This window comes from Oncorhynchus masou, unplaced genomic scaffold, assembly GCF_036934945.1.
Source record: "Oncorhynchus masou masou isolate Uvic2021 unplaced genomic scaffold, UVic_Omas_1.1 unplaced_scaffold_582, whole genome shotgun sequence".
Classification (NCBI taxonomy): domain Eukaryota; kingdom Metazoa; phylum Chordata; class Actinopteri; order Salmoniformes; family Salmonidae; genus Oncorhynchus; species Oncorhynchus masou.
Window position 1 is genome coordinate 201013 of NW_027012239.1, and position 19756 is coordinate 220768.

The window sequence follows — 19756 nt, forward strand, 5'->3', positions numbered from 1 at the left end:
ATAAAGACGGTGTTAGATGGACAAAGTGTAACAAGAGAAGACTTAACGATATTCGGTTCAGATGCACCGGACTCGAGGGGCATTCCTACGAGTTCAGAGTATCTGCTGAGAATTCTGCTGGTGTGGGAGTGCCAAGTGAACCAACAGGATATATCAAAGCTTGTGACCCCTTATATCCACCAGGTCCTCCTTACAACCCTAGGGTGACAGACCAGTCAACCACAACCGTGTCCATCTCATGGTCAAAACCCATCTATGATGGCGGAGCAGCCATCAAAGGATATGTTGTTGAGATGAAGGAAGTAAATGAGGAAGAGTGGACAACCTGTACACCGCCAACTGGTGTTGAAGAAACACACTTCACTGCGAAAACACTGAAGGAAAATGGAGAATACAACTTCCACGTCTGTGCGATTAACACTGAAGGAGTTGGGGAACCAGCTGATGTACCAGGGACTCAGAAGTTACATCTGAAAGACTTGGAGGCACCGAAGATTGAACTCGATTCAGACCTTAGGAAAATGGTGTCAGTTCGGGCGTGTGCAACACTGCGTCTGTTTGTCCCATTCAAAGGAAAAACCTCAACCTGTAGTCAAGTGGTCCAAGATGGAAGGTCCTCTTACTGAGCGTGCACACATTGAGGTCACAAGCACCTACACAGTCCTTGTCATCCACACTGTCAACAGACTTGACACTGGCAAGTATGCGTTGACTCTTGAGAACGTCAGCGGTATGAAGTCTGCTTTCATTAATGTCACGGTGTTGGATTCACCAAGTGCCCCTGAGCACTTTGAAGTCAAGGACATTACTAGAGATTCTGTATCACTATCCTGGGAGCCTCCACTGATTGACGGCGGAGCTAAGATCACACATTACATTGTGGAGAAGAGAGAAGCTCAAAGACTGGCCTTTACCAGTGTTTCCAGAACTGTGGAAGAAATAGAATGAAGATCGACAACCTTATAGAAGGGGATTTATTACTTCCGTGTACGAGCTGTTAATGAGCTCGGTGTGGGTTTGCCAGCAGAAACACCAGAACCAATCAAGGTATCCCAAGCTCCTTTGCCTCCTGGTAAAGTCACTGTTGTAGATGTTACTCACGACAGTGTGAGTCTGTCATGGGAAAAGCCTGACGATGACGGTGGTAGCAGAATCAAGTGCTACGTAGTGGAAATGCAAACCAAGAGCGATGACAAATGGACTGTGTGTACTGAGATACGGGGATCGAGATCAACTATTGATGGACTCTTAACAGGTGAGGAATATTCATTTAGGATTAGTGCAGTCAATGAAACAGGCCAGAGTGAACCTAAGCTACTGGCAGAGGCTGTCGTAGTAAACAACGACACAACGGAACCCATAATAGATCTGATGTGTAACACATACAGTGTCAAGGCAGGAGACGACCTGAAGATCGATGTTCCATTTAGAGGCAGACCTGAACCTGAGGTTACATGGAACAAAGATGGTGTTGAATTGAAGGAGACGACCAGGGTTAGCGTTCTAACATCTAATAACGCATCACTAATCACTATCAGAAACACAACCAGGGAGGAATCGGGGAACTATGAGATCACCTTAACCAACACGGTTGGTAGAAAATCAGCCATAATAGCTGTTGTCATCTTGGATAAACCTGGCCCACCTGGTGCAATCAAGGTAGATGAGGTCAACGCTGACTATATTTCACTGTCTTGGGATCCCCCACTCTACGATGGTGGATGTCCAATCAGCAACTACGTAGTAGAGAAGAGGGATACTACCACTACAACATGGAAGACTGTTTCATCCACAGTTGCCAGAACGTCTATTAAGGTTCCTCGTTTGACACAAGGCACTGAATATCAGTTCCGAATTGCAGCTGAAAACCGTTACGGCATGAGCCATGCTGTGGAGTCCGCTTCAGTTGTTGCACAGTACCCCTTCGAGACACCTGGCCCTCCCACTACCCTCCGTGTTGCCCAGGCTACAAAGTCCTTCATGTTGGTTACATGGAATGAACCAGCCAGTGACGGTGGTAGTCCAATCATCGGTTATCACCTGGAAATGAAGGACTATAGCAGTATTCGCTGGACAAAAACTAACAGAGGACGTCTCATTGCTGAAACAGAATTTAAAGTGAATGGCGTTGAAGAAAGCTTGCAGTATGAATTCCGTGTTGCTGCTGAGAATATTGCTGGTGTTGGACCATACAGCAAAGCCACTGAGCCTATAGCTGCAAGAGACCCATGTGATCCTCCTGCTAACCTTACAGTCACAGACATCACAAGATCTTCCATTTCTCTTACTTGGTCCAAGCCAGAGAATGATGGTGGAGCCAAGGTGACTGGCTACATTGTTGAACGCAGGGAGCTTCCAGATGGTTGTTGGCTGAAGTGCAATTTCACCAATCTCCAGGAAACTTGCTATGACATTGAAGGCCTTACGGAGGACATTCAATATGACTTCCGTGTTATTGCAAAGAACTCTGCTGGAGTACTCAGTGAGCCATCGCAATGCACAGCTGCCGTCACAGTCAAGGATAACGTTGTTCTACCTCGCATTGTCTTGGATAACAAGTATAAGAAATTAGTCGTTGTCAAAGCCGGAGATGTTCTGAGAATCGATGCAGATATTTCTGGGCGCCCACGTCCAGTCATTTCCTGGTCAAAAGATGGTGAAAGGATTGAGATCAAGGCAAGAATAGAGATCACTTCAACACACACTACCACCACATTACTAGTCAGAGACACTATCCGAAGAGACTCGGGTCAGTACACTGTAACAGTGCAGAACATTGCTGGTACAAGGTCCCTGTCTGTAAACTGTAGGTTCTTGACCGCCCTGGACCGTCCTCTGGGCCATTGGATGTGACTGGTCTGACCGCAGAGAAATGCACTTTGACCTGGGGACCACCTCAAGAAAAACGGTGGTGCGGAAATTCTGCGCTATATAGTTGAGAAATGTGAAACCAGTCGTGTCACCTGGACTTCAGTATATGAAGACACGAAGGCTACAACATGCAAGGTCACCGGTCTGCGGAAGGAAGGGAATACATCTTCAGAGTAAAAGCAGTGAATGAATATGGAGAAGGTGAAGCCTTGGAGAGTGAGCCAAACCAGGGCCACAGATCCATTCACTGTCCCTGCTGCACCAACAGATGTTGAAATCACCAGCATAACAAGTGAGACAATGACAATCTGCTGGAAAAGACCTGAGTCCGATGGAGGAAGCAGCATTTCTGGCTACGTTATTGAGAAACGAGAGAAATTAGGAATGCGCTGGGCACAGGTGAACACAAAGCCTGTGAATGACCTTAGGGTCAAGGCATCCAATCTCTGTGAGGGATGTGAGTATGAGTACAGAGTCTATGCAGAAAATGTTGCAGGCTTGAGTCCCCCAAGTATTCCTTGCAAACTGACAAAAGCAGAGGATCCACAATTTCTGCCGTCCCCACCAGCTAAACCCAAAGTCATTGACTCAACCAAGACTTCTGTAACTCTTTCATGGAATAAGCCGTTGTTTGATGGGGGAGCTGCTGTAACAGGATACTGCGTTGAATATAAGAGAACCGATGAGGAGGACTGGTTCGTCGGTGTTTCAAACACAGAGAACACTGAATCCACTGTCGTTGGTTTGACACCTGGTGCAGAATATATATTTGTTGTCAAATCCATCAACAAGATTGGTGTCAGTGAGCCAAGCCCTCCTACTGATCCACAAGCAGCTGAGGACCGAGAAGAGAAACCACAGTTTAATATCAGCAATGAGATGCGAAAGACTCTTCTTGTAAAGGACGGCAGTTCTTTCACCTTAACTGTGCCGTTCAGCGGCAAGCCTTTTCCTAACGTTATGTGGGACAAGGCAGATGTTGACCTGAGAGTGAGGGCCAGTATTCATACCACTGGATACCGTCACGTCTATCACGGTGGATCAAGCAACAAGAGACGACTCAGGAAAATATACAGTAACTTTACAAAACGTTGCTGGAAAAGTCACATGTACGTTAAATGTCAGGGGTTCTTGACTCTCCTGGTCCACCGTGTCGTGCTGCGGTCAAGGATGTTACCAAGAGCTCTGCAACAGCTGCCTGGGATACCCCAGAAAACGAAGGTGGTGCTGCTGTCACCAACTACCTTGTTGATATTCGTGAGGTGAACAACAAGGATGGACCAGAGTCACAGATTCATGTCCTCGTCTGACCTACAGAGTGTCAGATCTACAAGAGGGAGGTGTGTACTACTTCAGAGTCACTGGTGAAAACCAGTATGGAACCGGCTTGCCAGCTGAGACCAAATACGGAGCAATGATTACAGGTATGCCAGAACTGATAATCCAAATGTTAACGTTCCAATATATATTTGTAAAAAATTTCATTTTTGTATGTTTAAAAAAAAAAATGTAAACAGAATTTTTTTTCTTTTTTTTTCTTCTTGATTTCAGAAAAACCAAGCCCACCACAAACCATCGAAGTCACCGAGATCACCAACGAAAGCGTGTCCTTGTCATGGATTAAGCCCGAGAATGACGGAGGGAGCAGAATCACCAGTTATCGCATCGATGCTCTCGAGAACGGTCAGGATAAATGGGTGAAGTGTGGTGTCACCAAGACCGTCCACTTTGTGGTGTACGACCTGAAGGAAGCTACTCAATACTTTTTTAGAGTTCGTGTGAAAACCACGCTGGATTCAGTGACCCACAGAAATGGCTCTCCCTGTGTTAGTTAAAGGGCAACTTGGTGAGTTGTTGCCCAAACCTACATGTACAGTTACTAAGGGTAGAGAATTGCTGAGCATAAACCAAGACAGATAGTTTACCACATTCATAACCAAGACAGATAGTTTACTACATTCATAACCAAGACAGATAGTTTACCACATTCATAACCAAGACAGATAGTTTACACATTCATAACCAAGAAAGATAGTTTACCACATTCATAACCAAGACAGATTGTTTACTACATTCATAACCAAGACAGATAGTTTACTACATTCATAACCAAGACTGATAGTTTACCACATTCATAACCAAGACAGATAGTTTACCACATTCATAACCAAGACAGATAGTTTACCACATTCATAACCAAGACAGATAGTTTACTACATTCATAACCAAGACAGATAGTTTACCACATTCATAACCAAGACAGATAGTTTACCACATTCATAACCAAGACAGATAGTTTACCACATTCATAACCAAGACAGATGGTTTACTACATTCATAACCAAGACAGATAGTTTACTACATTCATAACCAAGACAGATAGTGTACCACATTCATAACCAAGACAGATAGTTTACCACATTCATAACCAAGACAGATGGTTTACTACATTCATAACCAAGACAGATGGTTTACCACATTCATAACCAAGACAGATAGTTTACCACATTCATAACCAAGACAGATGGTTTACTACATTCATAACCAAGACAGATAGTTTACTACATTCATAACCAAGACAGATAGTTTACCACATTCATAACCAAGACAGATAGTTTACCACATTCATAACCAAGACAGATGGTTTACTACATTCTGGAAAACGGATTCTTACATGTAGATTGTTTCATTGTGATCTGATATCTTCAACACGTCTTCATCTATCTTTCAACAGAACCTCCTGAAATTAACATGAACAAGTTCCCTGACAATATAGTCTACGTCATAGCAGGATCAAACCTAAATTGCCAGATCCCACTTACTGGGAAACCTGCGCCAAAATATCTCTGTCGAAGGACGACGTGGTGTTGAAGTCAACGATGAGATTCAACTCTGAAGTCACTCCTGAACATCTTATCATCAGTCTTCGTGAGAGCACTGCTACCGATTCAGGACGGTACGACATATGTGCCTCCAACACCAGCGGAGCCTGCAGGTCTTTTGTGACCATCGTGGTTCTGGACAGACCCAGCGCCCCAGTTGGTCCTATTGGAATGTCTGAGGTGGACAGTGTGAGTCTGGCGTGGCTTCCTCCTCGGTATGACGGCGGAAGCCCCGTCACAAACTACATTGTAACCAAACGAGAAACGACAAACGCCGACTGGACCCAAGTCTCCTCGGTCGTTGCGAAATGCACAATGAAAGTCATGAAGCTCATAACAGGACGGGATTACCAGTTCAGAATCAGGGCTGAAAATCGCTACGGCATCAGTGAGAGCATCGACTCTGCAGCCGTCAGAGTGGATCTCAACTACAGTAAGTTTTATACGACTCTATTCACCTTTTATCTTTGTATTTTCTCTCTCTCCATATATACATGTATATACATGTGGCGGCAGCGTAGCCTAGTGGTTAGAGTGCTGAACTAGTAACCGAAAGGTTGCAAGATCGAATCCTCCAAGCTGACAAAGTACAAATCTGTCGTTCTGCCCCTGAACAAGGCAGTTAACCCCAATGTTCTCCGGTAGGCCGTCATTGTAAATAAGAATTTGTTCTTAACTGACTTGCCTAGTTATATAAAGGTAAAGTAAAACTAATTGTACATGTAACATATCAACTTGTGACAGACCACTAGGGGGCGCTGTACTATGCCACCCATTGAACTGATAAAGAATACCTGAGAACGTGTTATTGTAAAAGATACCGCTAAAGGTTGTTTTCTTTCGTCTATAGCCGTCCCTGAATCTCCGTCACCCCCTATCGTTACGTCTGTAACCAGAGAAAGCGTCACTGTGGCCTGGACGGAGCCGAACTGGAACGGAGGAAGACCGGTCGTCGGATACCATCTTCAGATGAAGGACAAGAACAGCATCCTGTGGCAGACGGTGAACAAAACCGTTATCCGTGCCACACACTTCAAAGTGACGAACGTCATCGTTGCTGGTCTCATCTATGAGTTCAAGGTGGTAGCGGAAAACGCAGCTGGATGCAGTCCCCTTAGCAAGATCTCAGACGCTGTACTGGCAATTGATGCTTGTGGTGAGGCAACTTTCGTTACTTTCAGTAGTGGTTGGTCCATCACATTTCTCTATCACCTAGTGGTTGTCCATCACATTTCTCTATCACCTAGTGGTTGGTCCATCACATTTCTCTATCACCTAGTGGTTGGTCCATCACATTTCTCTATCACCTAGTGGTTGGTCCATCACATTTCTTTATCACCTAGTGGTTGTCCATCACATTTCTCTATCACCTAGTGGTTGGTCCATCACATTTCTCTATCACCTAGTGGTTGGTCCATCACATTTCTTTATCACCTAGTGGTTGGTCCATCACATTTTCACATTTCTTTATCACCTAGTGGTTGGTCCATCACATTTCTCTATCACCTAGTGGTTGTCCATCACATTTCTTTATCACCTAGTGGTTGTCCATCACATTTCTCTATCACCTAGTGGTTGGTCCATCACATTTCTCTATCACCTAGTGGTTGGTCCAAAATATAAATATATATCCCATTTAGCAGACGCTTTTGTCCAAAGCGACTTATCAAGTGGTTGGTCCATCATATTTCTTAATCTGGGGCCACTACATTTTACATATGGTTGGTCCATCACATTTCTCTATCACCAGCGGAATCGACATTTCCCACGGCGCTTGGGTTGGTCCATCAAGCGCTATCACCTATGTCCATCACATTTCTCTCACCGACTGAGCCACACAGGACCCTAGTGGTTGTCCATCACAGTGTGGCGTAGTCAGCAGGATTGAGTTATATCTGTTTATTATTAAAACCTCACGTTACACTTGCTTTAATTTGTTGTGTTTTCCAATAACACTGTCTACTTCCTTTTAAACTAAATATTAACAACTGTATCTGAACCTTTATATCTTTTGTTGTCGTTGTTTGTTGCAGAGCCTCCGACCAACGTGCGGATCACTCACATCAGAAAGTCCTCCATCAGACTTGAATGGCTGAAGCCGACTTACGATGGTGGTAGCAAGGTAACGGGATACCTGGTTGAGAAGAAAGAGGGAGAAAGTGACAGGTGGACGCAGGCCAACCTCACCAACGTGTCTGACACCCACTATACTGTGACCGAGCTGAAGGAGTGTGTGCTTTACGAATTCAGAGTCGTGGCCAAGAATGCAGCGGGATCAGTCAGTAATCCGTCCGTCGCTGCCGGCCCGGTGATGTGTGTGGACACGGACGCTTACGAAGAAGATTAGATGGGTTTTATCTGATTTTTTTTTAATTGTCAGAGGCTTTGCTAGTATTGTTGTGAAAAGTGGTCGAAGTCGTTAAATTTGCATTTGTTTTTTTTTTTCTTTAAAAGTTTTTCATTGATGTGGTTACTGAAATAGCTATTTGTTTTGATTTGGTCGACGATATTTCTGTTCTGATAGCTGATTTTAATAGCAGAGAAGATTTGATATGCTTCAACCATTGTATGACTTGTTGGGAAAAAGGTAAAAATGGTTGATTTGTGGTGTGCGTAAATCACAGTGTTAACAGTGGATGGAATGTCATCACTTGTTTATTTAGAGTGTGAGTTTTACAATGTTGAAGAAATCCCATGGAAACATATTGTCAGCCGTGTGGACTGTTTGCACGTTTTTTTTTTTACATTTGATTGGTATTATTATATTTAACAGTTTAAGAGAAGAAATCGAAAAACAGACGTGTGTCAGATAACGGTAGTCATGTTGCCTCTACTCTCTCAGCAGGTAGCCTAGTGGTTAGAGTGGAGGGGCGGCAGGTAGCCTAGTGGTTAGAGTGGAGGAGCGGCAGGTAGCCTAGTGGTTAGAGTGGAGGGACGGCAGGTAGACTAGTGGTTAGAGTGGAGGGGCGGCAGGTAGACTAGTGGTTAGAGTGGAGGGGCGGCAGGTAGCCAGGTAGACTAGTGGTTAGAGTGGAGGGACGGCAGGTAGCCTAGTGGTTAGAGTGGAGGGGCGGCAGGTAGCCTAGTGGTTAGAGTGGAGGACGGCAGGTAGACTAGTGGTTAGAGTGGAGGGACGGCAGGTAGACTAGTGGTTAGAGTGGAGGGGCGGCAGGTAGACTAGTGGTTAGAGTGGAGGGGCGGCAGGTAGACTAGTGGTTAGAGTGGAGGGGTGGCAGGTAGCTTAGTGGTTAGAGTGGAGGGACGGCAGGTAGACTAGTGGTTAGAGTGGAGGGGCGGCAGGGTAGCCTAGTGGTTAGAGTGGAGGGGTGGCAGGTAGCCTAGTGGTTAGAGGGGTGGAGGGGCGGCAGGTAGCCTAGTGGTTAGAGTGGAGGGGCGGCAGGTAGCCTAGTGGTTAGAGTGGAGGGGTGGAGGGGCGGCAGGTAGCCGAGTGGTTAGAGCGGGAGTAACCAGCAGGTAGACTAGTGGTTAGAGTGGAGGGCCTAGTGGGAGTGGGGCCTAACCAGCAGGTAGCCTAGTGGTTAGAGTGGAGCAGGTAGGAGTGGGCGGCAGGCCAGTAACCAGCAGGTAGCCTAGTGGATAGAGCATTGGACTTGTAATCAGCAGGTAGCCTAGTGGTTAGAGTGTTGGGCCAGTAACCAGCAGGTAGCCTAGTGGATAGAGTGTTGGGCCAGTAACCAGCAGGTAGCCTAGTGGTTAGAGCGTTGGGCCAGTAACCAGCAGGTAGCCTAGTGGATAGAGCGTTGGGCCAGTAACCAGCAGGTAGCCTAGTGGATAGAGCATTGGACTTGTAATCAGCAGGTAGCCTAGTGGATAGAGTGTTGGGCCAGTAACCGAAAGTTTGCTGGATTGAATCCCTGACAAGGAGCCCTGACAAGGCAGTAAAAATCTGTCTACTGTTCCCCCTCTGCCCCTGAACAAGGTTCCCCCAGTTAACCTACTGTTCCCCCTACTGTTCCCCCTACTGTTCCCCCTCCTGTTCCCCCTACTGTTTCCCCCTACTGTTCCCCCCTGTTCCCCCTACTGTTCCCCCTACTGTTCCCCCTACTGTTCCCCCTACTGTTCCCCCTACTGTTCCCCAGTAGGCCGTCATTATAAATACAAGTTTCTTCTTAACTGATTTGACTAGTTAAACAATGGTTTACTAAAGAATGTAATAAAACTCTCGACCTCTGTCAGTCTCTGTATTTCAATTTAATTAAAAGGGTCTCTCTCTTTCTCTCTCACGATAGATTTCTCTCTATCTCTCTCTCTCTTTCTCTCCTCTAATACAGGTAGCCTAGTGGTTAGAGTGTTGGACTAGTAACCAGCAGGTAGCCTAGTGGTTAGAGTGTTGGACTAGTAACCAGCAGGTAGACTAGTGGTTAGAGCGTTGGACTAGTAACCATAAAAAAATAAAATGTGACTTTTACATACAGTTCCGGTCCAAAGTTTGGACCTGCTCATTCCAGGGGTTTTCTTTATTTGTACTATTTTCTACATTGTAGAATAGTAGTGAAGACATCAAAACTATGAAATAACACACATTTCATGTAGGGTTTTGAGGGTGGTGGGGGTTTTTAATATTTAATTTTACCTTTATTTAACTAGGCAAGTCAGTTAAGAACAAATTCTTATTTTCAATGACGGCCTAGGAACAGTGGGTGAACTGGCTGTTCAGGGGCAGAATGACAGATTTGTACCTTCTCAGCTCAGGGGTTTGAACTTGCAACCTTCCGGTTACTAGCCCAACTCTCTGACCACTAGGCTGGTGGGGGTGTTGTGGCTGGTGGGGGTGGTGTAGGTACCTCTGTCTCTCCCTCTATCTCTACCTCTGTCTCTACCTCTTCCTGTCTCCCTCTGTCTCTACCTCTGTCTCCCTCTGTCTCTACCTCTGTCTCTACCTCTGTCTCTACCTCTGTCTCTATCTCTGTCTCTACCTCTGTCTCTGTCTCTACCTCTGTCTCCATCTGTCTCTACCTCTGTCTCCATCTGTCTCTACCTCTGTCTCTATATCTGTCTCTATCTCTGTCTCTGTCTCTATCTCTGTCTCTACCTCTGTCTCCATCTATCTCTGTCTCTACCTCTGTCTCCATCTGTCTCCATCTGTCTCTACCTCTGTCTCCATCTGTCTCTACCTCTGTCTCTACCTCTGTCTCCATCTGTCTCTACTTCTGTCTCCATCTGTCTCTACCTCTGTCTCTATCTCTGTCTCTATCTCTGTCTCTACCTCTGTCTCCATCTGTCTCTACCTCTGTCTCCATCTGTCTCTACCTCTGTCTCTATCTCTATCTCTGTCTCTACCTCTGTCTCTATATCTGTCTCTACCTCTGTCTCTACCTCTATCTCTGTCTCTACCTGTCTCTACCTCTGTCTCTACCTCTGTCTCTACCTCTGTCTCCATCTGTCTCTACCTCTGTCTCTACCTCTATCTCTGTCTCTACCTCTGTCTCTACCTCTGTCTCCATCTCTGTCTCTACCTCTGTCTCTACCTCTGTCTCTACCTCTGTCTCCATCTCTGTCTCTACCTCTGTCTCTACCTCTGTCTCTATCTCTGTCTCTACCTCTGTCTCTATCTCTGTCTCTACCTCTGTCTCTACCTCTGTCTCCATCTCTACCTCTGTCTCTACCTCTGTCTCTATCTCTACGTGTCCCTGCATCTCTCCTCAGTGGGTCCTGCCAAGGAGAGAGATCCATCCTGCCTGTATCACCCTCCCTCCCGTTCTCCCTCCCTCCCGTTCTCCCTCCCTCCCGTTCTCCCTCCCTCCCACCCGGTGTGTTCTCACCGCTGGGCTGATAAGTCACCTTTAAGAAGGAGGACAGCTGATAAGTCACCTTTAAGAAGGAGGACAGCTGATAAGTCACCTTTAAGAAGGAGGACAGCTGATAAGTCACCTTTAAGAAGGAGGACAGCTGATAAGTCACCTTTAAGAAGGAGGACAGCTGATAAGTCATCTTTAAGAAGGAGGACAGCTGATAAGTCACCTTTAAGAAGGAGGACAGCTGATAAGTCATCTTTAAGAAGGAGGACAGCTGATAAGTCACCTTTAAGAAGGAGGACAGCTGATAAGTCATCTTTAAGGAGTGGAGGACAGCTGATAAGTCACCTTTAAGAAGGAGGACAGCTGATAAGTCACCTTTAAGAAGGAGGACAGCTGATAAGTCACCTTTAAGAAGGAGGACAGCTGATAAGTCACCTTTAAGGAGTGGAGGACAGCTGATAAGTCACCTTTAAGAAGGAGGACAGCTGATAAGTCACCTTTAAGAAGGAGGACAGCTGATAAGTCACCTTTAAGAAGGAGGACAGCTGATAAGTCATCTTTAAGGAGTGGAGGACAGCTGATAAGTCACCTTTAAGGGAAGGAGCTGACAGCTGATAAGTCACCTTTAAGAAGGAGGACAGCTGATAAGTCACCTTTAAGAAGGAGGACAGCTGATAAGTCATCTTTAAGGAGTGGAGGACAGCTGATAAGTCATCTTTAAGGAGTGGAGGACAGCTGATAAGTCACCTTTAAGAAGGAGGACAGCTGATAAGTCAGCTTTAAGGAGGAGGACAAATCTCTGGTCCCAGAGGAGACAGCTATGAATCAAAGGAACGGTGACATCTGGATAAGTCAAACCAGTTATTGGACTTGGAGGCCCATTTAAGTGCTATGACCTATGAGTGGAGAACACCTGTATAACCCTGAAGGAGGATAACTGATAAGTCACCTTTGGGACTGGAGTACAATATCAAGCATCTCAGAATAGTGGTGCTGATCTGGGATCAGGTCTCCCTTGTCTGTAAAGTCTTTTAAGTCACCTTAAAAGGAGACAGCTAAAGTGATCCTAGATCAGCACTCCTACCCTGAGACCTGATCCTAGACCATCCTAGACCACTCCTACCCTGAGACCTGATCCTAGACCACCACTCCTACCCTGAGACCTGATCCTAAGACCTGATCCTAGATCAGTCACTCCTACCCTGAGACCTGATCCTAGATCATCACTCCTACCCTGAGACCTGATCCTAGATCACCACTCCTACCCTGAGACCTGATCCTAGACCACCACTCCTACCCTGAGACCTGATCCTAGACCACCACTCCTACCCTGAGAGCTGATCCTAGATCATCACTCCTACCCTGAGACCTGATCCTAGATCACCACTCCTACCCTGAGACCTGATCACCACTCCTACCCTGAGACCTGATCCTAAATCACCACTCCTACCCTGAGACCTGATCCTAGACCTGATCCCAGACCACCACTCCTACCCTGAGACCTGATCCTAGACCACCACTCCTACCCTGAGACCTGATCCTAGACCTGATCCTAGACCACCACTCCTACCCTGAGACCTGATCCTAGACCTGATCCTAGACCACCACTCCTACCCTGAGACCTGATCCTAGACCACCACTCCTACCCTGAGACCTGATCCTAGACCACCACTCCAACCCTGAGACCTGATCCTAGACCACCACTCCTTCCCTGAGACCTGATCCTAGACCACCACTCCTACCCTGAGACCTGATCCTAGATCACCACTCCTTCCCTGAGACCTGATCCTAGACCACCACTCCTACCCTGAGACCTGATCCTAGATCACCACTCCTACCCTGAGACCTGATCCTAGACCTGATCCTAGACCACCACTCCTACCCTGAGACCTGATCCTAGACCTGATCCTAGACCACCACTCCTACCCTGAGACCTGATCCTAGATCACCACTCCTACCCTGAGACCTGATCCTAGACCACCACTCCTACCCTGAGACCTGATCCTAGATCACCACTCCTACCCTGAGACCTGATCCTAGACCACCACTCCTACCCTGAGACCTGATCCTAGACCACCACTCCTACCCTGAGACCTGATCCTAGACCTGATCCTAGATCAGCACTCCTACCCTGAGACCTGATCCTAGATCAGCACTCCTACCCTGAGACCTGATCCTAGACCACCACTCCTACCCTGAGACCTGATCCTAGATCACCACTCCTACCCTGAGACCTGATCCTAGACCACCACTCCTACCCTGAGACCTGATCCTAGACCTGATCCTAGATCATCACTCCTACCCTGAGACCTGATCCTAGACCACCACTCCTACCCTGAGACCTGATCCTAGACCACCACTCCTACCCTGAGACCTGATCCTAGACCACCACTCCTACCCTGAGACCTGATCCTAGACTTGACCCTAGATCACCACTCCTACCCTGAGACCTGATCCTAGATCAGCACTCCTACCCTGAGACCTGATCCTAGACCACCACTCCTACCCTGAGACCTGATCCTAGACCACCACTCCTACCCTGAGACCTCATCCTAGACCAACACTCCTACCCTGAGACCTGATCCTAGACCACCACTCCTACCCTGAGACCTGATCCTAGACCACCACTCCTACCCTGAGACCTGATCCTAGACCAACACTCCTACCCTGAGACTTGATCCTAGACCACCACTCCTACCCTGAGACCTGATCCTAGACCTGATCCTAGACCACCACTCCTACCCTGAGACCTGATCCTAGACCACCACTCCTACCCTGAGACCTGATCCTAGACCACCACTCCTACCCTGAGACCTGATCCTAGACCACCACTCCTACCCTGAGACCTGATCCTAGATCACCACTCCTACCCTGAGACCTGATCCTAGATCAGAATTCCTACTCTGGAACACTTGGGTTCATACAGTTGTTACCCATAAACACAAGGTTGGTCCTGACTCTCTCTAGGTAATAATTAGCATACGATGAAACAGAAGTGCAGTAATTAGATGCATGCTAATTACTGCTTATGAATATTGATAGTGGTGCTGTAGTCCCCGAGGTGTTTTGTTTCTGGGTTAGATGGAGGGAAGGGGGGGGGAGGGTATCCCTGCTTTACCCGAAGCTGTCACAAGACAAGAATCTAACCAGCAACTAGCCAACACTTCTGCAATAAAACTCCTGAAGTCCTAACTCATTCACTAATGTAATGCTTTTCTCAAAAGCCCAAAAGTGTAGCCTAGTGGTTTGAGTGTTGGACGAGTAACCGTTGCAAGTTCAAACCCACCGAGTTGACAAGGTACAAATCTGTCGTTCTGCCCCTGAACAGGCAGTTAACCCACTGTTCCTAGGCCGTCATTGAAAATAAGAATTTGTTCTTAACTGACTTGCCTAGTTAAATAAAGGTTAAAAAAAATACACAATATACCCAACATTCAATTCTACCCAGCAACTAGCCTGTACTAGCCTTTCCAAACAACAACCCATTGATAGGACTACACAATGTTGGAAACTCCAGAGACATCCGGTAACTACCATGTAACAATAACTCCTGGAATCCAGAGACACCCAGTAACTACCATGTAACATTAACTCCTGGAATCCAGACACCCAGTAACTACCATGTAACAATAACTCCTGGAATCTAGAGACACCCAGTCACTACCATGTAACAATAACTCCTGGAATCCAGAGACACCCAGTAACTACCATGTAACAATAACTCCTGGAATCCAGAGAGACACCCAGTAACCACCATGTAACAATAACTCCTGGAATCTAGAGACACCCAGTAACTACCATGTAACAATAACGCCTGGAATCCAGAGACACCCAGTCACTACCATGTAACAATAACTCCTGGAATCTAGAGACACCCAGTCACTACCATGTAACAATAACTCCTGGAATCTAGAGACACCCAGTCACTACCATGTAACAATAACTCCTGGAATCTAGAGACATCCAGTAACTACCATGTAACAATAACTCCTGGAATCCAGAGACACCCAGTAACTACCATGTAACAATAACTCCTGGAATCTAGAGACACCCAGTAACTACCATGTAACAATAACTCCTGGAATCTAGAGACACCCAGTCACTACCATGTAACAATAACTCCTGGAATCCAGAGACACCCAGTAACTACCATGTAACAATAACTCCTGGAATCCAGAGACACACAGTAACTACCATGTAACAATAACTCCTGGAATCTAGAGACACCCAGTAACTACCATGTAACAATAACTCCTGGAATCTAGAGACACCCAGTCACTACCATGTAACAATAACGCATGGAATCCAGAGACACCCAGTAACTACCATGTAACACTAACTCCTGGAATCTAGAGACACCCAGTAACTACCATGTAACAATAACTCCTGGAATCCAGAGACACCCAGTAACTACCATGTAACAATAACTCCTGGAATCCAGAGACACCCGGTAACTACCATGTAACAATAACTCCTGGAATCCAGAGACACCCGGTAACTACCATGTAACAATAACTCCTGGAATCCAGAGACACCCGGTAACGACCATGTAACAATAACTCCTTGAATCTAGAGACACCCAGTCACTACCATGTAACAATAACTCCTGGAACCCAGAGACACCCAGTAACTACCATGTAACAATAACTCCTAGAATCCAGAGACACCCAGTAACTACCATGTAACAATAACTCCTGGAATCCAGAGACACCCAGTAACTACCATGTAACAATAACTCCTGGAATCCAGAGACACCCAGTCACTACCATGTAACAATAACTCCTGGAATCCAGAGACACCCAGTAACTACCATGTAACAATAACTCCTGGAATCCAGAGACACCCAGTAACTACCATGTAACAATAACTCAGTACACACCCTCTACTGTAAATGCTTCCCACACAAAACTTCAGTCTTCTCAGAGACAGAAACACCTGTTGCTGTGTGGAAACAGTCTTCCCAGAGACAGACACACCTGTTGCTGTGTGGAAACAGTCTCCCCAGAGACAGACACACCTGTTGCTGTGTGGAAACAGTCTCCTCAGAGACAGACACACCTGTTGCTGTGTGGAAACAGTCTTCTCAGAGACAGACACACCTGTTGCTGTGTGGAAACAGTCTTCTCAGAGACAGACACACCTGTTGCTGTGTGGAAACAGTCTTCTCAGAGACAGACACACCTGTTGCTGTGTGGAAACAGTCTTTCTCAGAGACAGACACACCTGTTGCTGTGTGGAAACAGTCTTCCCCAGAGACAGACACACCTGTTGCTGTGTGGAAACAGTCTTCTCAGAGACAGACACACCTGTTGCTGTGTGGAAACAGTCTTCTCAGAGACAGACACACCTGTTGCTGTGTGGAAACAGTCTTCTCAGAGACAGACACACCTGTTGCTGTGTGGAAACAGTCTTCTCAGAGACAGACACACCTGTTGCTGTGTGGAAACAGTCTTCCCAGAGACAGACACACCTGTTGCTGTGTGGAAACAGTCTTCTCAGAGACAGACACACCTGTTGCTGTGTGGAAACAGTCTTTCTCAGAGACAGACACACCTGTTGCTGTGTGGAAACAGTCTTCCCCAGAGACAGACACACCTGTTGCTGTGTGGAAACAGTCTTCTCAGAGACAGACACACCTGTTGCTGTGTGGAAACAGTCTTCTCAGAGACAGACACACCTGTTGCTGTGTGGAAACAGTCTTCTCAGAGACAGACACACCTGTTGCTGTGTGGAAACAGTCTTCTCAGAGACAGACACACCTGTTGCTGTGTGGAAACAGTCTTCCCCAGAGACAGACACACCTGTTGCTGTGTGGAAACAGTCTTCTCAGAGACAGACACACCTGTTGCTGTGTGGAAACAGTCTTCTCAGAGACAGACACACCTGTTGCTGTGTGGAAACAGTCTTCCCAGAGACAGACACACCTGGTCACCTGCTGAAACAGTCTTCTCAGAGACAGACACACCTGTTGCTGTGTGGAAACAGTCTTCCCCAGAGACAGACACACCTGTTGCTGTGTGGAAACAGTCTTCTCAGAGACAGACACACCTGTTGCTGTGTGGAAGAGTTCTGTACAGGAGATAAGACATGATGACATCACCTCCAGTACAATACACCGGTGTCCTTTCCAGTCAGCTCACCGTCTCAGTGCCAAGATGTCAGGCTGGTGAATAGCTGCCAGTCTAGCTGATAGTCCCCAGGTTCTAGATCATAGATAAGGTGTGTGCCAAATGTCACTCACCCTATGGACCCTGCTCAAACTAGTGAACTAGATAGGGAATAAGGTTGTCATTTTGGGACCAGGTCGTTAACTCGGTGCCAGTTTTTTTGAGAGATGAGGTGTGTGTTTCTGATTTCATTATAATAAATGAATGACCATTAGAATCAGCCTTTCACCTGATGGTCACCTGGTATTACAGGAGGTGTCCATTCACCTGATGGTCACCTGGTATTACAGGAGGTGTCCGTTCACCTGATGGTCACCTGGTATTACAGGAGGTGTCCGTTCACCTGATGGTCACCTGGTATTACAGGAGGTGTCCATTCACTTTCACCTGATGGTCACCTGGTATTACAGGAGGTGTCCTTTCACCTGATGGTCACCTGGTATTACAGGAGGTGTCCTTTCACCTGATGGTCACCTGGTATTACAGGAGGTGTCCTTTCACCTGATGGTCACCTGGTATTACAGGAGGTGCCCATTCACCTGATGGTCACCTGGTATTACAGGAGGTGTCCGTTCACCTGATGGTCACCTGGTATTACAGGAGGTGTCCATTCACTTTCACCTGATGGTCACCTGGTATTACAGGAGGTGTCCTTTCACCTGATGGTCACCTGGTATTACAGGAGGTGTCCTTTCACCTGATGGTCACCTGGTATTACAGGAGGTGCCCATTCACCTGATGGTCACCTGGTATTACAGGAGGTGTCCGTTCACCTGATGGTCACCTGGTATTACAGGAGGTGTCCATTCACTTTCACCTGATGGTCACCTGGTATTACAGGAGGTGTCCTTTCACCTGATGGTCACCTGGTATTACAGGAGGTGTCCTTTCACCTGATGGTCACCTGGTATTACAGGAGGTGTCCTTTCACCTGATGGTCACCTGGTATTACAGGAGGTGTCCTTTCACCTGATGGTCACCTGGTATTACAGGAGGTGTCCTTTCAACTGATGGTCACCTGGTATTACAGGAGGTGTCCTTTCACCTGATGGTCACCTGGTATTACAGGAGGTGTCCTTTCACCTGATGGTCACCTGGTATTACAGGAGGTGTCCATTCACCTGATGGTCACCTGGTATTACAGGAGGTGTCCTTTCACCTGATGGTCACCTGGTATTACAGGAGGTGTCCATTCACCTGATGGTCACCTGGTATTACAGAAGGTGTCCGTTCACCTGATGGTCACCTGGTATTACAGGAGGTGCCCATTCACCTGATGGTCACCTGGTATTACAGGAGGTGCCCATTCACCTGATGGTCACCTGGTATTACAGGAGGTGTCCTTTCACCTGATGGTCACCTGGTATTACAGGAGGTGTCCTTTCACCTGATGGTCACCTGGTATTACAGGAGGTGTCCATTCACCTGATGGTCACCTGGTATTACAGGAGGTGTCCATTCACTTTCACCTGATGGTCACCTGGTATTACAGGAGGTGTCCTTTCACCTGATGGTCACCTGGTATTACAGGAGGTGCCCATTCACCTGATGGTCACCTGGTATTACAGGAGGTGTCCGTTCACCTGATGGTCACCTGGTATTACAGGAGGTGTCCGTTCACCTGATGGTCACCTGGTATTACAGGAGGTGTCCTTTCACCTGATGGTCACCTGGTATTACAGGAGGTGTCCTTTCACCTGATGGTCACCTGGTATTACAGGAGGTGTCCATTCACCTGATGGTCACCTGGTATTACAGGAGGTGTCCATTCACCTGATGGTCACCTGGTATTACAGGAGGTGTCCATTCACCTGATGGTCACCTGGTATTACAGGAGGTGTCTGCTTTGCTTTGATTATGTATGACAAATGAAGTTTGACATAGGACATAGACAGATGAAGTCTGACATAGGACATAGATAAATTAAGTCTGACATAGGACATAGTCAAATTATGTCTGACCATCAGGACATAGTCAAATGAAGTCTGACATAGGACATAGTCAGATGAACTCTGACATAGACAGATGAAGTCTGACATAGGACATAGACAAATGAAGGCTGATATAGACAAATTAA

The 19756-nt window shown here is 46.7% G+C and overlaps 3 protein-coding genes across 3 annotated transcripts; all 3 read left to right on the top strand.

Moving 5' to 3' along the window:
* The first annotated feature begins 991 nt into the window (after nt 1-991).
* Nucleotides 992-2853, top strand: LOC135536249 (titin-like). The gene has a single exon (XM_064962615.1). It carries the CDS (start codon nt 1174-1176, stop codon nt 2851-2853), a length of 1680 nt encoding a protein of 559 aa, XP_064818687.1. The 5' UTR covers nt 992-1173.
* Nucleotides 2854-3053: 200 nt separating this feature from the next.
* Nucleotides 3054-4667, top strand: LOC135536244 (titin-like). The gene is made up of 2 exons (XM_064962608.1): nt 3054-4295; nt 4423-4667. Exon 1 carries the CDS (start codon nt 3058-3060, stop codon nt 4135-4137), a length of 1080 nt encoding a protein of 359 aa, XP_064818680.1. The 5' UTR covers nt 3054-3057; the 3' UTR covers nt 4138-4295; nt 4423-4667.
* A 988-nt stretch (nt 4668-5655) lies between these two features.
* Nucleotides 5656-8724, top strand: LOC135536242 (titin-like). The gene is made up of 3 exons (XM_064962607.1): nt 5656-6186; nt 6604-6909; nt 7787-8724. The coding sequence occupies exons 1-3, from the start codon at nt 5751-5753 to the stop codon at nt 8098-8100; spliced, it is 1056 nt and encodes a 351-aa protein (XP_064818679.1). The 5' UTR covers nt 5656-5750; the 3' UTR covers nt 8101-8724.
* Nucleotides 8725-19756: the final 11032 nt, after the last annotated feature.

What these genes read in the sequence shown, in the direction of transcription:
- LOC135536249 (XM_064962615.1), top strand. Translation starts at nt 1,174, where the DNA reads ATGCAAACCAAGAGCGATGACAAATGGACTGTGTGTACTGAGATACGG.
- LOC135536244 (XM_064962608.1), top strand. Translation starts at nt 3,058, where the DNA reads ATGAATATGGAGAAGGTGAAGCCTTGGAGAGTGAGCCAAACCAGGGCC.
- LOC135536242 (XM_064962607.1), top strand. Translation starts at nt 5,751, where the DNA reads ATGAGATTCAACTCTGAAGTCACTCCTGAACATCTTATCATCAGTCTT. An exon ending in CAGAGTGGATCTCAACTACA is followed by an intron (nt 6,187 to 6,603) that starts GTAAGTTTTATA and finishes TTTCGTCTATAG; the next exon opens with CCGTCCCTGAATCTCCGTCA. An exon ending in ACTGGCAATTGATGCTTGTG is followed by an intron (nt 6,910 to 7,786) that starts GTGAGGCAACTT and finishes TGTTTGTTGCAG; the next exon opens with AGCCTCCGACCAACGTGCGG.